The sequence below is a fragment of the Lynx rufus genome, unplaced genomic scaffold, assembly GCF_022079265.1.
Source record: "Lynx rufus isolate CCGP_SWC_20201006 ecotype Redwood Valley unplaced genomic scaffold, mLynRuf1.p SCAF_5, whole genome shotgun sequence".
NCBI classification, from domain to species: domain Eukaryota; kingdom Metazoa; phylum Chordata; class Mammalia; order Carnivora; family Felidae; genus Lynx; species Lynx rufus.
In genome coordinates, this window is record NW_025814867.1 from 18,613,438 (window position 1) to 18,625,181 (window position 11,744).

General features: G+C 45.1%; 1 protein-coding gene across 2 annotated transcripts in view; it reads right to left on the reverse strand.

The window, feature by feature from the left end:
* Window positions 1-9,985, reverse strand: part of LOC124526282 (ubiquitin-conjugating enzyme E2 E1) — an 82,791-nt gene extending 72,806 nt beyond the window's left edge. Inside the window, exons 1-3 of one of the 2 annotated variants that reach the window (XM_047099175.1) lie at window positions 9,853-9,984; window positions 8,533-8,717; window positions 4,385-4,435 (exon numbers count right to left, since the gene is read on the reverse strand). In XM_047099175.1, the coding sequence (XP_046955131.1) occupies window positions 4,385-4,435; window positions 8,533-8,684 (203 nt within the window). In that variant the 5' untranslated portion in view covers window positions 8,685-8,717; window positions 9,853-9,984. Of the gene's footprint in view, window positions 1-4,384; window positions 4,436-8,532; window positions 8,718-9,852 lie in introns of both variants that reach the window. The other variant, XM_047099176.1, reaches the window with a different exon arrangement.
* Between the last annotated feature and the right edge of the window lie 1,759 nt (window positions 9,986-11,744).

Sequence of the window (11,744 nt, forward strand, 5' to 3'; positions counted from 1 at the left end):
TACAATACTAGGAGTTAGGCAAGTCAGATGGTCGGCCGTTTTAGTAAATGAGAAAAAAGGTTAAAAAAATGTTAACCTCTTCCAACAACTGCATTATATTTTTTACATGCTCTTCACTTTAACTTTAAAATTATCTTTTAAAAGGTAAGGTTTAGCTGTAAAACTTCAAAATCAACTGTATCTGGGGGCCCCTAAGGTGGCTCAGCCAGTTAAGCATCAGACTTCGGCTCAGGTCATGATCTCACCTTTCCAGAGTTTGAGCCCCTCGATGGGCCCCGCCCTGTACTGACAGCCCAGAGCCTGGAGCCTGCTTCAGGTTCTGTCTCTCTCTCTCTCTCTCTGCCCCTCTCCCTGCCTCCCTCCCTCCCTCAAAAATAAACATTAAAAAAAATTAAAAAATAAAATAAAATCAACTGTATCTGATTACATAGTTCTCTCAAAAATAAAAATATCTACTTAGTTGGGCTTACATATTTAAGAAACACAAAAATAATCATCAAAATGCAATAAAGTTATATAAAACAAAAACCTATTTTTTTATTCTTCACCATGCTTGAAATGCTTAATGACTTCTTGAAGACATTTTATCTTAACATACTGGCTCTAAAAGAATCTGAATTTTTAAGTTTCAAGTCGCTGTATGAATAGTTTACTCAAAACACCAGTATTTTCTTAAAATAAAATCTGAAGTTTAAAGGACTTGGACAAAATTTCATTTATTATATGTAACCATACTGTTTACAGACATTAATGTCTACAGATTATATAGCTGTAACTAGTCAATTCAGCAAAGCTTGAGACCTAGGCTATGAACAGCAGGTGCAAAACTGACTCTAGTGGCCCAGAGTTCACCAGCTATCTGAAAGGCATAATTTCATTTAAAACTCAAAAAAATAAAAGGCATAATTTTACAATCCAAAATAGGGCATGCTTTAAGAAATCATTACAGTACTTAAGACAGTATTTTTTCCTAAACAGACAGACAAACTGCAGGGGAAAAAAATCCAACCAAATGCACAATACATGAGTTCGGAGACCATTACTTCATCTGTATATATAAAAACAACCAAGGGGCGCCTGGGTGGCGCAGTCGGTTAAGCGTCCGACTTCAGCCAGGTCACGATCTCGCGGTCCGTGAGTTCGAGCCCCGCGTCGGGCTCTGGGCTGACGGCTCAGAGCCTGGAGCCTGTTTCCGTTTCTGTGTCTCCCTCTCTCTCTGCCCCTCCCCCGTTCATGCTCTGTCTCTCTCTGTCCCAAAAATAAATAAACTTTGAAAAAAAAAAAAATTTAAAAAAAAAAAATAAATAAAAAAAAAACAACCAAATAGTTCAGAAATACCAAAGAATTTGATTTATACAGCAACATAGAGAAATTTTTAAATATTCAGTTAAAATACTTCTCACCTGGACACTGAATATAATCTGCAGTGTTGTAAAAAAAAAAAAAAATCTACTTGACACAATATACAACATTGAGGATTTAACTTTATGTGCTCACACATTACAACATATTTAGCAATTGCATTTCACACAAGTTTAAGTTCAGTAACTTTGAAGTTTGCCAAGTAAAGTGCTAAAAATTACTGGAATGCAAGCAGTGCACCTTCAAGGGAAGCAATTCTTCCACTGATCTCAATACACAGTTGATTATTGCAGAGATTACTTTCTGCCACTGCTATATTTTAATAAATATGGTTTAAATTTAAAACCACAGGCTGAATACTGACTGAAGAAAGGGAGTCCTATAAAGGATTAATATACAAGATACATCAATTGAGGAGCGCCTGGGTGGCTCGGTCAGTTAAGCATCTGGTTAAGATCTGATTCTTGATTTCGGCTCAGATCACGATCTCACAGTTTGTGAGTTCCAGCCCCGCATCAGGCTCTGCTGTCAGCACAAAGCCTGCTTCGGATCCTCTGCCCCTCTGTCTTCTCTGCCCCTCACTCACACATTAATTGAAAGTCAATTGTTTAACTCACTCAAAATATAATTTATAGTTGATGAAACCACAATTTCAGAAGAACCAAGCTATTGAGCTCTCATGCTGAGAGTAATTATTGGAAAAATTTATTAAAAATAAACACATGCATTCAAGGTCATTTAATTCACGTATTTTTAACTTCAAAAAGTATCCCCAAACTAAATTATCATTTTCCATCTCAAATAATGTACATTAAAATATTAAATACTTCAATCCCATAAGGTACCAACACAAAAACAAAACCAAATTCATTTCAAGTAGCTGAATATTGAGACTACTGTGTAACATTTAGTCACTAACTCTAGTAAGCCAAGACAAAGGAAAAACCGTAATTCATATAACAGAAGCAGCCACTCTAAAAAAGTTTTTCAGGAAATAAAGCCACCTTTATTCTTAAAAGTCAACATAATATACATTCTCTCACAAATTAAAGTTGCCGGCGTTTTCTATGAAATTCAGCAAATTTTTTTTCATAAAATAGTCATCCTGTTTGGTGCTTCACCAGAGTACCCGCAACACTCACAGGTTTCACCGTAAAGGGGTAATTAGGATGGATTTCTACATGTTCAGCAGCACAAATCACACAGGAACTCAGCTAAAATGGTGTGAAACTAAAGTATATCTATGTTTTAAAAGTTATTAATCCCACAAAAACCCTCAAATTGCTTACAAAGCCATTATGTTTGTTTGGTTTTTTTTTTTAAACAATTTTAATCTTTATTTTTGAGAGACAGGCCACTAGCAGGGGAGGAACAGAAAGAGAGGGACACACAGAATCCAAAGCAGTCTCTAGGCTCCAAGCTGTCAGCACAGAGCCCGACACGACTCTCGAACCCACGAACCGTGAGATCACGACCTGGGTCTCAGCTTAACCGACTAGGCCACCCAGGCGCCCCAGAAATCCATTATGTTTTGATAAATGTTATTAGTTTTGAAATCATGCTTTAAAAACCTTGTAATTTCATCAGCTAAAGTCGTCTGAACTCACAAGAAACACACACACTTGGAAGAGACATGATACCAAACAGGAGCAGTAACCACAACAGCACACATCTACCATGGGGAATGCCCAAGGATTCAACACAACCAACCAAAGGGAACTTTAGGCTTCAATCTGAACAATGGTTCCACTAAAATAAAAAGATGTCACAGCCCTAACCCTTACCCATTTCTCCACTTTCTCAACAGTGTGAAAAGATTCTTAAAAGCCGTGAGAGAAAGTGTTAAGAATAAATAAGTAGTTCAGTTACAAACAGTTTAAGAGTCACGACTTTCTTTACTAACAGGACAAAATTTTACCAAATATCCCACACCTGACCAACATTAAGAACATATACAACCAAAATGCCAATATTAAAGTTTCCATTAACCATACATTAGAAAGTTCAGCATTAATAAGCAAAATATTCCATTTAGTTTTTCAACTTGAATATCTCCACATACTTCTTTTAAACTGTGTGTGGCCACTGAATATTTTCTTGTTGGTAATTTCTACTTCTACCTTTAAGTTGAGAACACTACTGAAATGTCACATCCTATTCCAGTACTAATCCTGAGAGCTGAGAATTAGATTGTTATACTTAATTTTTTAAACTATGGGAATAATAGAATTGAATTAATCCCCCTTAAATACATGACTCTACTACAAGATATAATAAGTCCTTCCTCAAGTCACTGTTGATTTAATAAAATTCAAGTCTTCCACCTTACCTCAACAGTATCACAACGGCTATTCTAAATAACATGAAGTGACTAACAAGGCTCTGAAAAGCTGATATCAAATTGTTTTGAAACTAAAACACACATACGTATATAGTCTGAAGCAATTTTGAGAAAAAACACCCCTACCAAAGAGTTAAATCTATCAAATTTTTTAAAAAAACCTTTTTAATCAAAGCCGCAAATTATTTCCTGGCCTGCCAAAGTCCAACACAAAATTTGTATATACAATGAAATAAGTTTGAGGATCCACTGTGAGATTTAACTCTATGCTATATTAGCTTAATAGAGAGCTTGAATAACAGATTGCGACAGCAAAGCAATTTTCTAAAACAAAATGTACCTGAGTATCTAAAAAGGTTTTACATCATCCTTAATGACATATCCAAAATCCACCATTAGGCAAATGTACATCTTTAAATTCATTTTACAGTTCTGTTTTATATACGTAAAAGCGTTCACGCCAGATAAATCCATTACTTCTCTTCAGCATAGCACTGAAACTGTCAGAGACTCATCAAAACATTACTCTCAGGTTAATCAATTGCAGCGGTTACTTGATGGTAGCACCAAAATAAGCATTAACCAAAAAATAAAAGCAGAAATTTTTAATAACAAAAAGAAAACTCCCAAGATAAAGATTAGAAGAATTTTAAAAAGAAAAAAATGTGAAAGGAAGCTCACCTGCAGTTAGGTGGAGGGTCTAAAGTGATGTCTGCCAGTTCCTTCTGAATCCTGGAGTCAGGGAAGTGAGAGAGAAACACAAGAAACATGAAGGCGTTGGTAGCCTCCCACCGGTAATGCACAGGTCTGGCAGATAACTGGGTTGTGTTCTAACTGCCTGCCATGATAACTGGGTTCTACTGAGGGAGGAGGAAAGTACACATCAAAAGCTTCAGGTCCGTAGTTTAGAAAAAACTTTTTTCCCACCGCAGTGAGCTGGCGGTCCGGGGTCTCTTGTGATCATCTAAAATGTTTCGGTTCCAGTCTTGCCTCGCACAGTAAAGCAGTTATTTTTCTCGGGGTTTTCCATTTAGGAAATAATTGTAAAGCTTCTCACTCGCCGACTCGTTTTCTAAGTTGCATTAGAATGTGCCGGGACACATTCACTTCTGCGCTGCACGTCTTCTCCCCTGGACCGACAAACGCAAGCCGCCGCGCGGGTGGGAAGGGCTCGCCCCCGCCCGCCCGTCTCCCCCCACCCGCCCTCCCCGGTCTCTGCCCGGGTCACCCGGGCACCTCGAGCGCCCTCCGGCCCGCCCTGGCAGGGCGCCCCCGCCAGGCCGCCCCGCGTTCTCAGTGACGAAGCCAACATGGCCGCTCCCCGCGAGGCCCCTCGGGCCCTGACTGACCTGCCCCGCGTCGCGGGGGTGCCGGCGCGACGCAGGCCGTGCGCCACAAGGCCGCCCTCTCCGCTGGGCCGCCCCGGGCCGCCGCCCCCCCGGGCTTCCCGCCCCTAGTCCCCGCGCGCCCGACGACTCGGGCGGCGCACCCCAGCCCAGCGGGTGAAGTTGCGGGCCAGGGGTGGGGAGAGCCCGCGCCGGGGCTCTCCGCGACTCCCTGGCTCGCCTCCACCGCGTCCCGGGATCTCCAGCCCCGACGCCGCGCGCGCAGCCTAGGGCGCTAACACCCCCGCCGACCCCTCCAGCTAGGCCAGACACCAGCAGGCGGCCCGCACAGGTGCACCCGGCCTCTGTCCCGCACACCGCTCGCACTCTCGGCTCCCCCTTTCCGGACCTGCTTTTTCCCGGACATCCTCTAATTTTCCTTAGGTCTGTCCCCTTCCTTCTCCATCCCACCACGGACACGGAACCCGGGACCCCTCCGCCCCCGCCCCCCCCCCTTCTATCTCCTCACCAACGCACGACTTCACAAAGAGCCCCATCCCCCACTCCTAGGCCGACGCCACCAGGCAGTTCACACCAAGCCCTGGCCTTTGTCTTCTGCTTACCTAGGTGCTTAGAGCATCAATTAATACGACAAAGTTTGAGGCCTTTAAGTGTCTTCCATCTACTAAATGGTGCCTTCTATTTTTATAACCTTTCCTGCTCCTATCACATAAAACCCTAAAGAGCTATGTTACAACTTAAGAATCACACGGAGGCAGCACAGTAATAAAAAACTAAACACACATTCTAAAGGCGATCAGAAATCACAATGAATAACTTTTCTCTTTCCAAAGGTTTTCTGAGCTGGCTAGATGCAATGGAGAATAGGTTTTAGAAGGTAGTGTTTTTTCCAAGTGTGAGTAAAGAGAAATTAAGGGTGGTGATTGGGGAAGTTCTTTAAACCTTCCTATTGGAGGACATTTCCTGTCCCCTACAAATCTGGTCAGTTTTAGGAAGCTGTTTGCTCACTGTCTTTAGGGACAGCTACTTATCTGCGTCCTGCTAAGTTCTTTTGCTACCAATAAGCATTTCAGTTCTGAGACCTTCCCTAACACCCCTACTGTTTGACTCGTTGTATGTTAGACTAAAACTTTGAAATTCCAGCTTCCTGATTCTTTATCTGTGTCTATTGAAATGACTGTATGTTAAGACCTAGGTATATACGCAAAAATAACCTCCACCTGAGCACAACTTGTATAAAAATACCTACTGACCTCACTTCTCCTTGTCAATACCAACTCTACCATAAAATATTTACTGAATAGTTACTTCTTTAATACCTAAAAAGCATAATACCAACAGCTTTACCAATTCACCCCCACAACAAACATTTGCACCATTTCCAGAATTACTGGCACAAGATTTGTGAAGTAACTCATATATATGTTCCACAGAATAATTCTTGTCCAGACCACTCTCAGTGGGGGCATTTCCTCTACCTGTGGACTAGAAACGAAACCACTTTCCATCAAATATGTAGTTAAGTAACTTTACGTCTGCCAATTCAGGCTTCTTTTTTATTCTCTCTCCTGCTATAGTGCCCCTTCCAAGTCCACGGGCAACACTCACCTTCCAAGTCAATGTATTTCACAGAGCAGCTTCTACAGGGTCCTACTAACATTAATTTCCCCCTTATTTTTTCCTGAATACACTGTTCCTCTCCATTTTTTGCCTCTACTATTAATCTTAGCTCTGCTTTAACACTCCCTCAGCAAGATGTCCAGGGAGCTAAAATTGATGTTAACTTTACAGGTAAAATAACCCTTTGTAGCTTTTCACCTTTTTTTTTTTTTAAATACCTACTATCTCTTTCCCAGGCAATTCCAAAAAACTTAACTTACTTAGAATAAATGGACAAGTTGTGTCTAATGAAAAATACACCTCAGTAATTTGCTGACACAAAGGAGGCTATTTTTTATCTGACACCTGTGCTTTTACCCCCAAATATATTCATGTGTGCCAGGGATATCCTGGTGCACAAAAAATACTAATGACCTAAAGCAAATATCCTGCCTTAGGTCAGGTCAAAAGCTGCTCCAGCATGGATCAGGGAGCACAGCTACTGCAGATGGGGGTGGAAAGGGGTAGGAAGTTGGGGAGATTAAGGAAAGCCCCATCTAAAGTGGGCAGGGTAGATGACAGGTTCTGGGAGAACCAGCACGGGCTCATCAGTGAGGGCCAGTTAGGACTCCTGGGAAGCTGACCTGCACTCAAACCACCACTCTGAAAGTAAGAACAATCTTGCTAAGGCAATTTTGCCATTTAACCCTAGACCTCTACACTATTTAAGCTAAAATCACTCTTTCGCCCTCCCCCCCATGATTAGGTCACCAAAGCACTTCACCAACTTTTCAGATTTCTGGGAGAAAGAACAAACTTTCAAACTCTGAGTTCCACAGGCTCACTACTCAGTGGAGAGATCTAAAGACTCATATTCCATTTTATTTTACATTCCTTTAAGAAAGATACCCCTATTTAACCCACCATTTGTATTCCTTACTATCTTTCTGGTTTGCCACTTTAAAGTTTAATGACTGTCCACCTGAGAGCAGCAGGATTTATGAAAGGGCACACGGGTTCCCAGGAATATGCTATAGATTATTTTAAGGGTCATGGGGATCAGAGAATATTATTGAAGGATGCTCGAGGTAAAAAAAAAGTAGCTTCTTCTAGAGACATTAAGAGGAAAAGAGTAAAGAAGAGTCACTGGTTGGCTTCAGCTTGGAAAAAGAACCAAAGATTTTTACAGCATAAGAGAGAAAATAGCATGGAAAAAAATGAGTCTCCCTAAAATCTGGCAAATTGGAAGTTTTAGAAGAGAAAAAAAAAGTCCCCCAAATAACCTAGAATACCCATTTTACATTATTTATTGCCTCAACTCTCCCAATCAGAAGAACCTCTTTAAATTCCATCTGAAAACATCTGTCTCCACCTATTAAATTTTTTACTCCATTAATAGGAATTATTTATTCCTTATGCAGTTTGTGAAGAAAGCTCTACTCAAAAAAAGATCATACGTGCAACAGGTGAGGAGACAAGATGGTAATAGAATTCATTTTGATAGAATCGTCCGGGCAGGTATTAGTAATTAAGTAGGATGACAGCCTTGACAAGGGTCACAAGCTAGTGATTAACAGGACAAGTAATCTGAAATCAGATTTGGGGGTCACTAATAAAAGTAACAAGGATTCTTACAAACTTCAGCCAGAAATGGGAGAGGCAAGCCACAACAGCTGCACGTGGACAACGATTAAAAGAAAAAAAAAAAAAAAACAGAAGCAATAGAGTAAAATAATTAAAACTTCCAAGACCCTTTTTTCATTTTTAAGAACACACAAACCATGAGGAGCATTCAAGCGACCCCTCATTGGGAGACAGACCAATTGCAGCAAGAGGCAGTTCGGAAAATAGGAAGCCTAGGGGGATGGGGGTGGAGTACGGTACCTCTTGGCGCTGGTAGAGAGGAGTTTGGAGTTTTTGCTCATGCTGACTTTACTCTCCTTCTTCTTGGGGGTGTTTGTTTCTTTCTCGGTTTGCTGGTTAGAGGACGAAGATGAGGAGGAGCTGGTGCTGGCCCTCGAATCGTCATCCGACATAGCGAACCCCCCACCCCACCCCGCAAACAGCCCCTGCAAGGGGAGGGAAACAAAACAGAAACACACAAACCATGCAGTCAGTATAAATAAGGAAATCGGGTGCTGTCAGGAGGGCTTCGGCCAGGGGTGCACCCGGCTGCCCCCCGCCCTCCACTCGTTTCTCAAAGTCTACAGGCCCATTAAGGCTTTTGCAAATCGGACGCTGCTTGTTTATTTTTGGCCCCAAGTGGGGGACGCGGTGGGAAAACGGTCCGGAGCAAGGCGAGCGGCCCCTCCCGCGCCCCCCGGGGCTCCCCTCGGGGCTGGGAGGGGAGATGCCGAGCAGCCGGAGGAGGGCAGGGCGGGGGCGCGGAGAGCCTCGGCGGGGCAAGGAGGGAAGGTCCCGGCGGTGTGCCGGCCTCGGGGCTGTTTCTGTCGGCTTTTCGGGGGTCGCGGAGGGCGGGTGGCCAAAGCGAGACAGCGGGGGCCAAGAGTGGAGTTCGGCGAGATCGGGAAGAGAGGAGGGGCGGAGAAGAGTAAGAGAGGAAGCCGAAACGGGGGGACGGAGGCGGGGAGCGGGTGCCCGGTGGGGGAAGGGAGAGGCCGGCGGGGGGGGCAGGGACGACGAGGCCCGAGGCCCCCCGGCGCCGCGCCCCGACGCCTCTCCCCGAAGGCCGGTGTCTCGGCCGCCCGGCTCGGGCTGAGGGGCTGGGGCGGGGGTCCCGAGCACACGCCCGACTGCCACCCCTGGTGGGGGTGGGGCGAGGGTGCGAGGGGGGGGGCTCGGCCTCCACAGCGAAGGAATAACAATGAGCCCTTCCGCCCCGGAGGGGTTAATCCCCGCGGGCCCCCGCCCCTGGGGAAAACGGGGCTCCCCCGCCTCCCCCTCCCCCGCTCCCGGCCCCCTCAGCGGCCAGTGGGGGGCTCCCAGGGCAGCGCTGACAGTTCGAGCCACAATGCCCCCCCCACCCCCGACGCGGGCGGCCCCCGCACCCCACGCGGCCCGGGGTCCCTACCCATCCCCCGCGGGCGGGCCCCGGACCCCTGGGGCTCCTCGGCCCCTCTCCGCCCCCCCTCAGCCCCGTGCCCGGCGGTCCGGGCGGAGCGGGTCCGGGGAGGCGGCGAGGGGTGTCCCCGAGGCCCGGCGACGCGGCCGGGGGGCGGCGGGAGGCGGGGGGGATCCCCGTACCTCTCTTTGTGTCTGGCTCCTCCGTGCCGCCGCGGCGGCTGCTGCTGCGGCTGCGGCTGGGCCTGGCCACTCGTGTCTCTCTCTCGCTGGGAGAGAAGCGGAAGTGCAGCAACAGCAACTATTAAACAGGCAATGGCTTCCCCCAGCCACACACGCTCGCACACACTCCTCCTCCTCCTTCTCCTCCTCCTCCTCCTCGCCCTTACCCCTCCCCCACCCGGCCCGGTCCCACCCACCCGCGCTCCCCTCCCCCTGCACACCTCCGGGGGGGCGCGAGGAGGACACAGGGGACCCCGGGAAACCCTGCCCCTCCCCACCCACTCCCCCACACCGCCGCCGCCTCGGGACGCCAAGGAAGGGGGCGAGAGGTGGGAATTTTCTCTCAAGTGGCTTGGGGACCTGGATCCTGGGTTGGAGAGGGGAAGCCGTTCCGAGATGGGGGGCGCTGGGAACTGTATGGAATAGGGTGGCCACGAGAGGAAGTTCTTTCCAATAAGGGCTTTGGGAAAGGGGGGGGGGGTGACAAATTGGTGGGGAAAGTAGTAATTTGGTGGGAAGGACTTTGGACTAGAGAATGCAGTGGAAACGCCCCCTAAAAAGTGATCGGTTTAAGGGGAAAAAAGAAATCCCACAACAGGGTTTTCCTTTGAGCTGACACTGGCTTCTCCCTCTGGCAATTTACCTGCTGAGAGCACAGGTCGGTTTAGGCACGCCTGTGAAAAAAAATCTCAAAAGTAGGAGTTTTCTGCTCAGGCACGTGCAATTTTACAATTTTATATTCTTCTGGTCACTTTTTATAAAAAGTGGTGGTGTTTTATAAAAGTGATGGAAAGGATTCATGACAGGGAAAACCAACGTGTAACAGGCTTACAAATGTGAGAAATCACTGGGAATAAACCCTTTACTACTGAATTAAACTGGATTTAGAATTTTTGGTGTCAGCTTACTTTAAATAGAAAGTTTGATTTTTTTGGAAATTTTAAATCAAAAGTTTTGGGACTCCAGTACCTGCTTCAACAATACAAATGCTATTCAGCTAATCTTTGTATCTTTAGAATAAGCACTCAGTAATTCTTAACTATTCCTGTTTAGTATTTTTACCAAGATTAATTTTTTTAAGGTTAAGCCACCCCTCCAAAAAAAAGATTAAGCCCTCAAATTATGATTCGTTTCTGTCATTTCAGTTGAAGGAAACTGAAGATGTATATGCAATGCCACATATATAAGGTCTGGTACTTTAAGGAGACCACCATGTCAGATTTCCAGGAGCCATTCTAAAAGATCTCATTCAAATTGCCGTCCTTTATCATGGCAACAGTGACTTCAGTTACCACAGGGAAACACAAGAAGGTGATAAAGCTTATGGCATATCCACTAACCTGGAAAACAAGCCTTCTTACCACCCACCTAAAGCCTTTCTAGTCCTCAACTTTAAAACTCCAACTTTATCATGATTCATAAAGTAATATGTGCATGCTTCTTAACCCTTACCAGGAAACCTGTATGTACCAGGAATTGTCATAGAATCAAGAAGTCCAAAATGTGGGAAAAATTTGTAAGTCATCATTTCAGCCTCCAGCCTCCTACCTTCAGACAGAGCTATCCCTCAGTCACTCAAATACATAGAAATTTTGAAAGATCCCCACACATGTGTTTGGTTTCAGGAGTCCTGGTAGAATAGATATAGTTTTTGAAATGACATTCCCTGTTCTGTGTTATTTGAAAACGGCAACCAAAAAAAATCTTTCTAAAACCAGGTTGTATATATTTCGTGCTTCTGATGAAAAATACATAAATTCAGAGGAAAACAATAAGCAAACGTGAAATTTTCATCCCAACCGAGTTGGGATGAAGGAAATAATCTAAAAACAGTTATTAAAATTGAGACTTAC